At 46.6% G+C, this 15,294-nt stretch overlaps 1 protein-coding gene across 2 annotated transcripts in view; it reads left to right on the forward strand.

The window, feature by feature from the left end:
* Positions 1-75: 75 nt before the first annotated feature.
* The window catches only part of P2RX5 (purinergic receptor P2X 5), a 124,785-nt gene continuing 109,566 nt past the window's right edge, over positions 76-15,294 (forward strand). The window contains exon 1 of one of the 2 annotated variants that reach the window (XM_073616905.1): positions 76-336. In XM_073616905.1, the coding sequence (XP_073473006.1) occupies positions 200-336 (137 nt within the window). In that variant the 5' untranslated portion in view covers positions 76-199. The remainder of the gene's footprint in view (positions 337-15,294) is intronic. The other variant, XM_073616902.1, reaches the window with a different exon arrangement.

The raw sequence follows: 15,294 nt of genomic DNA on the forward strand, positions 1-15,294 counted from the left end.
ACCCTGGCAGTGATCCTTCACATGCCAATCATGAAGCTACTGCATACTGAGCTCCGTCCTAGATGTACTGTATAGGCCATGAGCAGTAGCACCAGTCTCAGCTGTTTCTCATGTTTCAGAATAGAGCGCGTGTGCCTGAATCAGATCTGCATTCCCTTCCTGACTCTTCTCCTTCATTGCTGCAATGTGAGCAGACAGAATGGGGCAGGTCGCTTGGAAAGGGCTGTTCATGTCACTCTTTGATTATAAGACTGAAAAATATGTAATTGCCAAGAACAAAAAGGTGGGGATTTTATTCCGTGTTGTTCAGCTGTCCATTCTGGCGTATCTTGTGGGGTAAGGACATATCTCTTTAGCTGTATATATCATGTGCCCTGTGCCTCTGCTGTTTACTGTATATAGCATGTATTCAGCATTATGTATGCAAGTCAGGTTATATATATATATATATATATATATATATATATATATATATATACACACATATATTGTTGTTTTTTTATAACACACAGATATAGATTTATAGAAAGAAAAATACATATAGATAGATATAGATATATACAGTGTTGGATGAGATCATTGTTATTACGTTATAAAGGGTATGCCTGGGTAACCATAATTTACCAATTAGAGATAAATAATATGTGTATTTTCAAAATATCTTGTGTTAAATATATAAACCAAATTATTTTAGTTTTTAGACTTTTCAACTTTTTGCACTAATTTAGTTATTTATAATTATCAAAATAATAAAGTTGTAACAGGTGCAAGTTATTTCATAAGGGTTCAAAAATATTACACTAGAATATAAAGCATTTACATTAGAATGCCAACTAATACAGAGGGCAGATGGTCCTGCTTACCAGAGCTTACAATGTAAAGGTTATTGTCGTATGTATGTATCCATTTGTTCAATACATAGTTTGTGTTCTAGTGCAGCAGCACTACTAAGAGAGAGGGAAGTACTTATCTCTTCATGCCGTTAACAGTCAATTGTTTTTCCATAATACTGATGCTATCATTAGCCTCACGTGCTTATCACCAATAAACTGTTGGAGAAATTTACTTTATTTTTTGTAGGCTTTATATGCTTTCGTACCAGTTTCCTGAGAGGTATCAAAGCCCTCTTGTCTACTTTCCCACATTTTAGCAGTTCTTAAAGTGCCCAGACTATTGCCAACCGCAATACGTAGTTATATGTAAAGTTGCTTTGCAAAGTGGTTTACTGCGGATATGCTTAAGGCTCTCAGCCATAACCCCAGTATTTTTTTTTCCAGCCAGCGATTGGCTTACTAATGAAAGCGATCCAAGTGGCTAATTAACTGCTGGATCGCTTTCAGAAGCAGTGGGATAGGTCGTCCGCCGTCTGCACCCTCCGCCCCGCCACTCGCCGGTGTGTCTTAGGCTTACCAATTTAAACAGGGGACCCACGAAATGATCTGACAGTACACGCGTTTTGCCATAGAGGTGACCAGATTGTCTCTGATCACCTCTATGATCATGATGTCACTTCCCGTCTAGGGCAGAAGTAAACTAATTTTTTTTTTTATTAAAAGATCAAAAGAAAATTATTTTTTTGGTCGTTTGCTTTTAAAGGCAGTGGATAGATTTGGGGTCTTGTAGACCCCAGATCTGTCCATAAAGAGGACCTGTCATTTCTTATGTCTATCACAAGGGATGCTTACATTCCTTTTAATAGGAATAAAAGTGATAAAAATAAAAAAAAAAATTAAAGGAACAGTGGAAAAAAAAAAAAAAATAAGAAACAAAAAAATTAAAGCGCCCCATTCCTCCATGCTCTTGCGCAGAAGCAAATGCATACGTAAGTCACGTACACATATGTGAATGGTGTTTGCACCACATATGTGAAGTATCGTGGAGCAATTAGAGTGAGAGCAATAACTCTAAACAGGTAATCTGTAAAAAAAATTAAAGCGTCGCCTATGGAGATTTTTAAGTATCGTAGTTTGTTGCCATTCCACGATCATGCACAATTTTAAAGCATGGCATGTTAGGTATCTATTTACTCAGCATAACATCATTTTTTATATTCTACAAAAAATTATTTCTTATATATTGTGTATTTTGCATTAAAATTAATTCATTCGTATTTTTTCCAAAAACATTGCGTTTGAAAATCCGAATCCGGTTCGCAAATAACACGTGACATAAAAATTTGCAACAATCGCCATTTTATTCTCTAGGGTCTCTGCTAAAAAAAATAAAATCTTTGGGGTTTCTAAATAATTTTCTAGCAAAAAATATTGATTTAAACTTGTAAATAAAAAGTGCTGGAAAAGGCTTGGTCGGCAAGTTGTTAACATTTTTGCATCTATTTAAAGCGGAGTTCCACCCTAAAGTGGAACTTCCGCTCATCGGATTCCTCCCCCCCTCCGGTGTCACAATTGGCACCTTTCAGGGGGGAGGGGGGTGCAGATACCTGTATAATACAGGTATCTGCACCCACTTCCGGGTATAGCTAGCCGCAGCTAGCCGCAGACTCCCCGCCCACCCCTGTTGTGTTGTGGGAAATACACAGTTCCCACAACACAATGGGGACCAGTGTAGACGCGCAGAGCGACTCGCGCATGCGCAGTAGGGAACCGGGCAGTGAAGACGCAACGCTTCACTTCCCGATTCCCTCAGTGAGAATGGCGGCGGCAGCACCCGAGGATCGAGGGACGGCTCGGTCTCGGGTGCCGACATCGCTGGACCCTGGGACAGGTAAGTGTCCTTATTTTAAAAGTCAGCAGCTGCAGTATTTGCAGCTGCTGACATCTATTTTTTTTTTTTTTAGTGAAACTCCGCTTTAACAGGCACTAAAATAGTTTAAAAATAACCCCTAAATTATCGCTGTAGATGCATATATTGTGCAGTAATTCATCCTCAAGGATGTTAGCAGAGACTCTAAAGTCAGGTTTTAGTTGGTTTCTAACAGCACCTGCTGTTTATTTACATTATAAGGCTGGCAGGATACCAAGGAGAAGTTACAGCCAAGGAGCCATGAATTCAGTGCTCCAATGGTGAATGTTGAAGTTACATTTCGCCACAACCTTTTCAGTTACAGAGGTAAGTGAGAGCTTATTTTAAAGTGCTCTTGCTTCTTGTTTAAAATATGTACATACTGCATTGTTCATAGTCTTAGCACACATTCCTTTAAACAGTGCAATCAAACCAGATATTCTGGTCAGATCTTTTTCTTCACACAAAGGTTGCTCACTAACATTGACAGTGTAGATCTTAAAACTAGAATTCTTGGTTTGGTCACTAGGACGGTGTACTGGATGTGTTGTTTGCTTGTACTCATGTAACATGTATCTACTATCTCTGCTTCTTCTGGGGATGGGGATTAGAGACTGGACAACTTAATAACTCTACACACAGCTTTCAGAAGGATGGATTCATGGATGGATTAAACCTTCTAGAGCCCATTCACACTTTTTCCTTCTTGAGTATTGTGTTAAGTTTATTGCTTGAACTAGATGGATTGGGTCTTTTTTCAGCCAGACTATGTTAACTTGCGCATGTTAACCCATGTTGTGTCACATGTTAGCAGGCATTGGATCAGGACAGCTTATACAGTCCCAGGACAAGGTCATTTGGTGCCCAGGGCGAAGATGGCAAACTGCGTCCCCCCCAATTATTGTCACTGTTCAGACTAACTGTGACTCTCTGGGGATTTCCGCAGGTATTCTTGCCCATCTCTCCCTTCTCTACAAATCCCCCCAGATCTCCTCTCTGTACACATCCCTCCAGCTCTCCTTTCTGTACAAATCCCCCCAGATCTCCTCTCTGCACACATCCCTCCAGCTCTCCTTTCTGTACAAATCCCCCCAGATCTCCTCTCTGTACACATCCATCCCTCCAGCTCTCCTTTCTGTACAAATCCCCCCAGATCTCCTCTCTGCACACATCCCTCCAGCTCTCCTTTCTGTACAAATCCCCCCAGATCTCCTCTCTGTACACATCCATCCCTCCAGCTCTCCTTTCTGTACAAATCCCCCCAGATCTCCTTTCTGCACACATTCCCTCCAGCTCTCCTTTCTTTACAAATCCTCCCAGATCTCCTCTCTGCACACATCCCTCCAGCTCTCCTTTCTGTACAAATCCCCCCAGATCTCCTCTCTGCACACATCCCTCCAGCTCTCCTTTCTTTACAAATCCCCCCAGATCTCCTCTCTGCACACATCTCTCCAGCTCTCCTTTCTGTACAAATCTCCCCAGATCTGCTCTCTGCACACATCCCTCCAGCTCTCCTTTCTGTACAAATCCCCCAAGATCTCCTCTCTGCACACAACCCTCCAGCTCTCCTTTCTATACAAATCCCCCCAGATCTCCTCTCTGCACACTTCCCTGCAGCTCTCCTTTCTCTACAAATCCCCCCAGATCTCCTCTCTGCACACATTCCCTCCAGCTCTCCTTTCTTTACAAATCCCCCCAGATCTCCTCTCTGCACACATCCCTCCAGCTCTCCTTTCTGTACAAATCCCCCCAGATCTCCTCTCTGCACACTTCCCTCCAGCTCTCCTTTCTCTACAAATCCCCCCAGATCTCCTCTCTGCACACATCCCTCCAGCTCTCCTTTCTGTACAAATCCCCCCAGATCTCCTCTCTGCACACATTCCCTCCAGCTCTCCTTTCTTTACAAATCCCCCCAGATCTCCTCTCTGCACACATCCCTCCAGCTCTCCTTTCTGTACAAATCCCCCCAGATCTCCTCTCTGCACACATTCCCTCCAGCTCTCCTTTCTTTACAAATCCTCCCAGATCCCTCTCTGCACACATCCCTCCAGCTCTCCTTTCTTTACAAATCCCCCCAGATCTCCTCTCTGCACTCATCCCTCCAGCTCTCCTTTCTGTACAAATCCCCCCAGATCTCCTCTCTGCACACATCCCTCCAGCTCTTCTTTCTGTACAAATCCCCCAGATCTCCTCTCTGCACACATACCCTCCAGCTCTCCTTTATCTACAAATCCCCCCAGATCTCCTCTCTGCACACATCTCTCCAGCTCTCCTTTCTCTACAAATCCCCCCAGATCTCCTCTCTGCACACATCCCTCCAGGTCTCCTTTCTCTACAAATCCCCCCAGATCCCTCTCTGCACACATCCCTCCATCTCTCCTTTCTCTACAAATCCCCCCAGATCTCCTCTTTGCACACATCCCTTCAGCTCTCCTTTCTCTACAAATCCCCCCAGATCTCCTCTCTGCACACATCCCTCCAGCTCTCCTTTCTCTACAAATCCCCCCAGATCTCCTCTCTGCTAACCTTCACTGTTCCCTCTGCACAAATTGCTACCCGCTCTTCTCTCAGCACATATTCCCCCATCCCCCACACCTTTACAGTGCACTCCTGTCCTCTCTGCTCAACTTCAGTCTTTGGCAATCCCTCACCTCTTCCAACAGCCACCAGTCTCTATGGTATGTGCAGGCATTTTTTTTTTATTCAGAGTACAGAGAGCTCCACCTGCCGTAACACAGAGCCAATGAGGAGTTTCAGAGCTCCTCGGCTCTGTGCTACAATGTCTCAGTAGCAGCAGCAAGCGGGGACAAGCTGCCTCTGGAGTCACTGCAGCTGTGGCTTACAGTGCTGGTGGCAGAAGCGTGCACAAGGGCTGGAGGGCAGCAGCAGTGAGTGCCCAAAGCTAACACAGGAAAGCCAGTAGAGGAAGTGAGCTCTGCATAAAACTTCCTCTACTGGCTATGTGTTACCTGACAGGTCGGAGAGGAGAGGGCTGGCGATACACACGTTTTTTCTGAACTTCTGGTTCCTCCTCGGCGGCTCCCCCCGCAGCTTCGGCAGCAGCTCTCTGCTCTCCTCCTATACCGCCTCCGGCTGTAAGTGACGTCACGCTGACGGGACTACAAAGTGCCTTCATAGGGGGAGTGAAGGGGCAGCTCTGACAGGTATAGCTGGTGCGGACTGTGTAGGCTTGTGCCAGGTGCATGAGCGCACTTGGCACACTACAGCAGTAAGGTACAGATGATTACAGTACAGTGAGGGGCGCCAGCTAGTGTGTACTGTGAAGAACACTGACAGCACTTCACCTGCGCCCCCCTTCCATCCGCCCCTTCCGTCCCTGCCTTGTACTAGCCCTGAGCTTATACATATAGAATGGGATGCCAACAGTGGCGGCTGGTGCTCCATTTTGGGGGAGCAAACAAACCACCCACCAAATGCTAGCACATGTTACATGATTTAATGTGCATTGTGTTTATGTGTGTTACCACAACAGGAAAGTGTGATTCTGCCCTTAAAGTCCACCATACTCAAAGTGTATGTAAAGCACAGTCTTTTTTAGGAGACACATCAGAAAGGAAGAGGAGATCCCCTCTAAGACAGTTGTTATTAGTGCAGGTTTTCCATTGGAAGATTCCGCCTTACTCTTTACTCTTATTTATAGTGAAGGCGAATCTCCCCAGGAAAGCATAGACAGCAAAAAAATGTATAGATTTTCTTACCCTTCCACATTCTATGCAAAACTCATCACTTTAAGTATAGCTTTCCCATAGGAATGACTAGAAAGCTGAATTCTCCACAGGAAAGAATGGGACTGCTGCCAACCAAAGACCAGGTAGGCAGCATTCAACGACCATACAACTTATATACCATATTTATCGGCGTATAACAGGCACAGGCGTATAACATGCACATTCATTTTAAGTGGGAAGTTTCAGGAAAAAACCTAAAATTTTAAATAAGGAACTTTGAAGCAAAATAAGGGTCAGTGCCCATCTGCAGCCTCACCATTGCCATCAATGCAGCCTGATCAATTCCCATCTGCAGCCTCGCCATTGCCATCAATGCAGCAGCCTCACCATTGCCAACAATGCAGCAGCCTCACCATTGCCATCAGTGCAGCCTGATCGATGCCCATCTGCAGGCTAGAGGGGACAGGGAGGGGGGCAGGACGAGCGCCGACAAATTACACACAGTGAGAATCTCCTTTCATGGACAGAACAATGGTCCAATGGCGGCCCAGGAGACGGGACTTCCTATTACATAGGCTGCCAAGTAAACAGGAGATTCTTACTCTATGTAATCTAACGGTGCTTGTCCCGCCCCCCTTCCTGTCTCCTCCGAAACAGCTAAAATTGAAGTATTGGTGTCAGGGAAATAGTGTTTCCAGGCATCAAAGCCGTGTTCCTGCGCACATGCGCGGCAGAACGGCGCTCCGGCGCATGCGCATTCGCGGTCCGGCAATCCGGCGCACGCACATGCGCACTAGCGCACATCCCACATGACCCTTGGGCTGCCTATAAAAAGGACTCTGGCAAATAGGATCTTTGCTGGTTTGCCTTCAGATTCCTGTGTATCTCTGCTTCCTGATTGTTGCCTGATTACCTGCTTTTGACCCGAATTGACCTTGACTACTCTGCTTGTCTCCTGAACCAGACCCTTGGCTTGTTAAACGGATTCCGCCCTTCTCCAGTGTTTGACCCTCTACCTGTGACCCGGACCTGCCTACTGTCTCCTTGCCCTTGAACCATTGCCTGTATCCTGGACTTCTCTTGTATCTACCTGCCACAACAATCCAGCCTGTGTTTTAATATTCTAACCTGTGTGTTTAACCCTCAGCCTGGTTCTGGACCTTCTCTTGTACCTGCTCTGGTGATACTCCACTTTCCGGTCGCTGCACAGCTACTCCTCTCTGACAAGGACTTCACGCCAGCAACCACCTGTTAGCCTGTGCCTCTTTGTGCATTCACTCCCTGTCACACCACCAGGGGGTGGACTGCGATTAGTCGCAAGGGTGAACCGCTCTCGGCATTTCGGCCTCGGTGAGTACCTCTTCTGATAGTACAAACCAGCCATGTCAGAGGCCGACAGAGCACGTTCACCCCTTGAGATCCTCTGCCAGCAAGTATCAGCACTTAAAGATGCAGTGCAAAAGTTGCAAGATGGCTACACCCAGATAGATGGTCGCCTCCAACAACTTGCTGGTCCTTCCACAGCTCCTATTTCGGCTCCTGCACCCACCAGTGGGTCATCCTCTCAAGTGGCTTCTAATCCTACAGTGGTCATGGCTACTCCTGAACCCAGGGTCCCCATACCCGAGCGATTTTCACTTGCTCTCTGTACTTGGCCTTGCAGCCTAGGACTTTCTCCTCTGAGGTAGTAAAGGTAGGCTTTGTCATCTCCCTTTTATCTGACGAACCACAAGCCTGGGCCCACAGCCTGATGGAACAAAGGAATCCAATATTAAACACCATAGAATCTTTCTTTGAAAGTATGGGGCAACTCTACGATGACCCCCAACGCATGGCTACAGCTGAAGCCACTTTACACAATTTGTTCCAAGGGCGCAGACCTGTTGAAGGCTATACTGTCAAATTTTGAAAATGGTCAGCTGACACTGGTTGGAATGAGCCGGCCCTTAAATATCAATTCCGCCAAGGGCTGTCTGAAGTCCTTAAAGACGAGCTGGCCAGAATGGAGACAACTTTAGAGGACTTAATCCAAACCGCCACCAAGCTCGTCCCAGCTGGATGCTCCCTAAACCAATGCCCATCCACCCACCTTGTACTGCTTTCCCAGCTTCAAACACCTCTGATGTTGAGCCCATGCAATTGGGATTGGTCCGGGCTCCACTCTCCTCTGAAGAAAGACTGCGCAGGTGTCAGGCCAACCTGTGCCTCTACTGTGGAGGGTCGGGCCATTTTCTCCACACCTGCCCTGTGAGACCCAGTAAGTCCTATTCACCAGCTATTATGAACTTTCAATCCTCTGGTTTTTCACAGACTTATGTAAACCTCTCTGTCTCCTTACAGCTAACGGAAGAGGTAACCCGCCTCCCAGCCATAATTGACTCTGGAGCATGCAGCTGCTTCTTGGATGCCGCATTGGCTGCTAATTTACATATCCCTCTGCTAACCAGGAAACAAAGTTTCCAGGTACACCTGGCTGATGGGTCTCTTCCCCTTTCCGGACTTATCACCAAAGAAACAAATCCTATTCTTGTCACCACGGACTCCGGCCACCAGGAGTTCCTGCGCTTTGACATCATCCCGTCACCTATGTTCCTTATCATCTTGGGCTACAAGCACATGAACCCCACATCAATTGAAAAAAGAAGGAAGTCTCCTTTTCCTCCGAATATTGTTCCCAGCACTGTTTTTTTTCAGCTCCAGCCTCCTGTTCCACTGTTGTACCAGTACCTGACTGCCTTCAGCATGTACCTTCAGCCTACCTGGAATATAGCGATGTCTTTGATAAACAACAGGTTGACCATCTACCACCCCACCGGTCCTAAGACTGCCCTATTGATCTTCTACCAGGCTCTGAAATTCCGTTTGGGCGCATCTTCCCACTATCCGAAACCGAACTAAAGGCTCTTAAGGCTTACATCAACGAAAACCTAGAGAAAGGGTTTATTCGTCATTCCTCATCACCGGCCGGAGCCGGCATCTTCTTTGTAGAAAAGAAAGACGGCTCCCTCAGACCTTGCATTGACTACAGAGAGTTAAATAAAGTTACCATTAAAAACCGGTACCCGCTCCCTCTTATCCCAGAATTGTTTCAGCGCTTCCGGTCCGCCAGGGTCTTCTCCAAGTTGGATCTTCACGGGGCCTATAATCTCATCCGGATCCGGGCAGGCGATGAATGGAAGACCGCCTTCAGGTCCAGGTTCGGGCATTATGAGTATTTGGTGATGCCATTTGGGCTCTGCAACGCCCCGGCGAGCTTCCAGCACCTGGTAAATGACATATTCCAGGAATACCTTGATGACTTTCTAGTCGTGTATTTAGATGATATTCTCATCTTTTCTGCCACTAATGAACTGCACCAAGTCCATGTTAAACTGGTCCTCGCAATTCTTAGGAAACACAAGTTGTACCTCAAAGCGGAAAAGTGTGAGTTTGAGAAAACAATGGTTCAGTTCTTGGGGTTCATCATTTCCACCAATGGGGTTGCTATGGACCCTCAAAAAGTCAAGGCGATTCAGGAATGGCCGGCCCCCACGGATAAAAAAGGAGTACAGCGTTTCATTGGATTTTCTAACTTCTACCGAAGATTTATCACTGGCTTTTCAACAATTGTAGCACCCATTACCCAGCTCACACGCCAACATAGCCGGTTTCTGTGGTCCTCGGAAGCACAGGAAGCCTTTACCAAACTGAAGACCTTATTCTCTTCCGCGCTAATCTTACGGCATCCTGATCCTCTTCTGCCCTTCGTACTCGAAGTTGACGCTTCTGAAACAGCCACTGGAGCCATTCTCTCCCAAAGGCAGGGTCCCAAGGCCCTCCTGCACTCTGTAGCTTTTGCTTTCCGGAAGTTAAGTGCACCAGAAAGAAACTACAATGTTGGTGATAGAGAACTGTTAGCCATTAAATTTGCTCTGGAAGAGTGGAGGTATCTACTAGAGGGAGCATCCCATCCTGTCATGATTTTTAAGACCCAGACAAGCCCGGTGAGCTCTCTTCTTCTCGAGATTTAACTTCCACATCGCATACAGGCCCGGTTCAAAAAACGGTAAAGCAGATGCGCTGTCTCGAATGTTCCATGAAACCACCCAAGAAATCAAAGCCAGCACCATTTTATCTCCACAAAATTTTTGTATGATCACCCAGACTGATCTGTTAATCATGATTAAAATTGCATCCAGTCACTTTTCTGACCCTAAAATGCCTTTTTTACAGAAAAAAGATGACCTTCTTTGGGCCCGGGGGAAGATCTTTGTCCCACCAGAGACAAGACCTTTAATTCTGAAGACATGTCACGACCATAAACTGGCAGGCCACTTTGGAACACTAAAGACTGTAGAATTGGTATCCCGTTCCTTCTGGTGGCCAGGCTGGAGACAAGAATGTAAGGACTATGTGGCTTCCTGTATCCCATGTCAGCGTAGTAAAGGACCAAATATGAAGTCATGGGGTTTGTTAAGACCTCTGCCCATTCCTGAACGTGCTTGGGCAGACATTTCCATGTACTTCATCATGGCTCTACCACCCTCTGGAGGGTTCACCACTATCCTGGTTGTCATTGACCGTCTCTCCAAGATGGCACACTTCCTGCCAATGGTGGGCACTCCCTCTGCTTCAGCTACAGCTGATATTTTTTTCAAGGAAGTAGTTAGGCCCCATGGTGTTCCTGTCAATGTCACCTCTGACAGAGGGGTCCAGTTTACATCTAAGTTTTGGAAGGAACTCTGTAAATCTTTAGAAATGAAAATTTGCCTCTCCTCCGCATATCACCCACAAAGTAATGGACAGACGGAAAGAACGAACCAGACTCTGGAGCAGTATCTCCGCTGCTTTTGTTCCAACTCCCAGGATGACTGGTCCTCCCTCTTACCATAGGCTGAGTTTGCGTACAATAATTCTGCCACTAATCAAACACCTTTCTGGTCAAATTTCGTTTTTCATCCTTCATTTCTCCCGAGTTCTCTTTCAGAAACATCTGTTCCTGCGGTACAAGATTGTGTAAGCTCCATTCAGCTGAATTTTCAGAAGATCCAGGAAGCCATGCAAAAGGCCCAAGAGGACTACAGCAAGTATTATAACAGAGGTAGGAAGGAGAATCCAGTCTTCAAGGTGGGTGAAGAAGTGTGGCTGTCAGCTGTTAACCCTAGATTGCCAGTTCTAGCACGGAAATTAGGACCAAAATTCATAGGGCCCTTCAAGATCAAAAAGATGATCAATCCTGTAGCTTTTGAATTGGCCCTGCCCAACTCGTACAAGATACACCCAGTTTTTCCACACATCTCTTCTGAAACCTAGGGTTCCTAGTCCTTTCCTGGGCAGAGAAGAAACACCTCCTCCACCAGTCCAAGTGGACGGTGAAGACGAATTTGAAGTAGAAAGCATACTAAGTTGTAGGAAGAAGGGAAGACAGTTCCAGTACTTAATCAAGTGGAAGGGGTATCCCCCTGAAAACAATTCCTGGGAACCTTCTAAAAATGTGCATGCCTCACGTTTAGTCCAGACCTTTCATCAGATCTTTTGTCTCCTTGCCCTTGAACCATTGCCTGTATCCTGGACTTCTCTTGTATCTACCTGCCACAACACCTCAGCCTGTGTTTGGATATTCTAACCTGTGTGTTTGACCCTCAGCCTGGTTCTGGACTTTCTCTTGTACCTGCTCTGGTGATACTCCACTTGCCGGTCGCTGCACAACTACTCCTCTCTGACAAGGACTTCACGCCAGCAACCACCTGTTTCCTGAGTAGCCTGTGCCTCTTTGTGCATTCACTCCCTGTCACACCTCCAGGGGGTGGACTGCACTTAGTCGCAAGGGTGAACCGCTCTCAGCATTTCGGCCTTGGTGAGTACCTCTTCTGATAATTGGCGTATAACATGCACACCCCCTAGCACCGCCCCCTTTAGAGAACAGGGAACCAAGCATAATTTGGGGGGTTGGGGCTATACAAGTAATTTGTATGGAATTTGTTAATACAAAAGCAACGTCGTAAAATTTACAAAACATTGGAAATATCCAGCAATTTCCAAAGTAAGCTCAGAGGTATTTCCAGACGATTTCAACAGAGCCATATGCAGCAAAGAGACATCCCCATATGAAGCAGAATACACCCCCTATATCCAACAAGAGACATCCCCCATATCCAGAAAGAGACATCCCTTATTCAGCAGGAGACATCACTTATCCAGCAAGAGACATCCCCCTTATCAAGCAAGAAACACCCCCCCATATCCAACAAGAGACATTCCATATCGAGCCAGGGACATCCCATATCCACCAAGAGACTGCCCAGATTCTGCAAGAGACCGCCCATTCCTGCAAGAAACAGCCCATATCCAGCAAGAGTCAGACAATATCCAGCAAGAGACAGCCCATTCCAGCAAGAGACAGCCCATTCCGGCAAGAGACAGCCCATTCCGGCAAGAGACAGCCCATTCCGGCAAGAGACAGCCCATTCCTGCAAGATTCAAGTCATATCCTGCAAGAGACAGTCCATATCCTGCAAGAGACAGCCCATATCCTGCAAGAGACAGCCCATATCCAGCAAGAGACAGCCCATGTCCACAAAGAGACAGCCCATTCCTACAAGAGCCAGCAAATATCCAGCTAGAGCCAGCAAATATCCAGCAAGAGACAGTCCATATCCTGCAAGAGACAGCCCATTCCTGCAAGAGACAGGCCATATACAGCAAGAGACAGCCCATATACTGCAAGAGACAGACCATTCCTGCAAGAGACAGTCCATATCCAGCAAAAGACAGCCCAAATCCTGCAAGAGACAGCCCATTCCTGCAAGAGACAGCCCATTCCTGCAAGAGACAGCCCATTCCTGCAAGAGTCAGCCCATATCCTGCAAGAGACAGTCCATAGCCTGCAAGAGACAGTCCATATCATGCAAGAGACAGCCCATATCCAGCAAGAGACAGTCCATTCCTGCAAGAGACAGCACATATCCAGCAAGAGACAGCCCATATCCAGCAAGAGACAGCCCATTCCTGCAAGAGACAGCACATATCCAGCAAGAGACAGCCCATATCCAGCAAGAGACAACCCATTCCTGCAAGAGACAGCCCATTCCTGCAAGAGAGAGAGGAAATATCCTGCAAGAGACGGCAAATATCCAGCAAGAGACAGATCATATCCTGAAAGAGACAGACCATTTCCAGCAAGAGACAGCCTATTCCTGCAAGAGACAGTCCATATACAGCAAGAGACAGCCCATATCCTGAAAGAGACAGCCCATGTCCAGCAAGAGACAGCCCATTACTGCAAGAGACAGCAAATATCCACCAAGAGACAGAACATATCCAGCCATAGACTGCCCATATCCTGCAAGAGACAGCCTATTCCTGCAAGAGACAGTCCATATACAGCAAGAGACAGCCCATATCCTGAAAGAGACAGCCCATGTCCAGCAAGAGACAGCCCATATCCTGCCAGAGACAGCTTATTCCTGCAAGAGACAGTCCATATCCAGCAAGAGACTGCCCATATCCAGCAAGAGACAGCCCATTCCTGCAAGAGACAGCCCATATCCTGCAAGAGACAGCCCATATCCAGCAAGAGACATCCAGTCAGCCCCCATATCCAAGCAGCATTAATAGACAGCCCCCGTTCGGCAAAACTGAATAATTAACTTACCAAAAAAGCAATGTCTCCATAGGAAAGTAGGCTAACACATCACATCGCAGCTCTTCCTGACAGCTGCGATTGGCGCCAGAAAGGAGCAAGCTATCCGGTCTGCAGAGAGAGGTGGAGTGCAGATGATATCACTCTGCCTTCCACTCTGTAAGGGCTGCAGCCAGCGTTACAGAAGCTGTTTCGGCTTATGCGGCCACCAGATTACTCTGCAGCTGGTGACCCAGGAAAGTAAAAAATATAGAAAAAAGTTCTCTCTTACTACCTTTGGCAGAGGTGGCGGAACGCCATCCAGCGTGTTCCATCAGAAAAAAGCCCTGGATTTATGCATTAAGTTTTGGTTCCAAAAGAGGAACAGTTGGGAAATACGTGTTCCTTTCCTATTGTTTTACCTCTGCATTATGTAGCCATCCTGTCCTAAACAGGGGCTATTAGTCAAATTGAATTCTGCTGGATGGTAGACAACCTAGCTGATTTATAGTTTACTTGTTCATTTGGTTTTTCCCCCAAATTCAGTGGAGTTGTGGTTTCTCCTTGCAGCCAGTAGGTGTCACTCCTACCTCTGGTATTAGTATGAGAAGTTACAGTAAAACTGGCTTATGAATGCTGCCCCAGTAGGAGTTTCCTTGCCACTGGTGCATGCTGGGGGAGAGAATAAATATTGGGGGGGGGGGGTTTCAAATGATTGCTCTCTTCCACCCTAGCTCTGACCTGGGGTGGGCGTATGTGGAGCATCTGAGTGATTAAGCCTGACACCTGATTTCTATACATGTGCTTGGAGCAGAAGAAGACTGTCTGTCCAGTGTGTCCTGGTGCTTGAAGCTCTGTGATCTGGGAGCCTGGCTGTGTACAGGAGAGAAACTGATGATGTCTAAGATGAAGTATCATGGGGTGCTGGGTTTGGAACTTGTAGAGAGCCTAGCAAAGTATCAAGATGGGATCATCAAGACTACTGGTGCTACTACTGGAAAGATTTGGTTGCTAATGGAGACGGCTGCTACTAAGAAGGTACAGATTGCTGGAATCAGCTTGAGGCCGGGTTCACACTGGTACAACACGACAGTCGTACGACCGTGGATCTGATTTTGCCCTGGGACTTGAAGTCCCACATCCATCCGACTTCATTGAATGGGGATTCGATTTTGATCCCGACAATGCAAAGCACTTTGTGTCTGGTATGAATCTTTAGGGGAAACTCCACGCCAATTTAAAAAAAAAAACGGCATGGGTTCC

Source organism: Aquarana catesbeiana, linkage group LG02 (genome assembly GCF_042186555.1).
Source record: "Aquarana catesbeiana isolate 2022-GZ linkage group LG02, ASM4218655v1, whole genome shotgun sequence".
Taxonomy (NCBI): domain Eukaryota; kingdom Metazoa; phylum Chordata; class Amphibia; order Anura; family Ranidae; genus Aquarana; species Aquarana catesbeiana.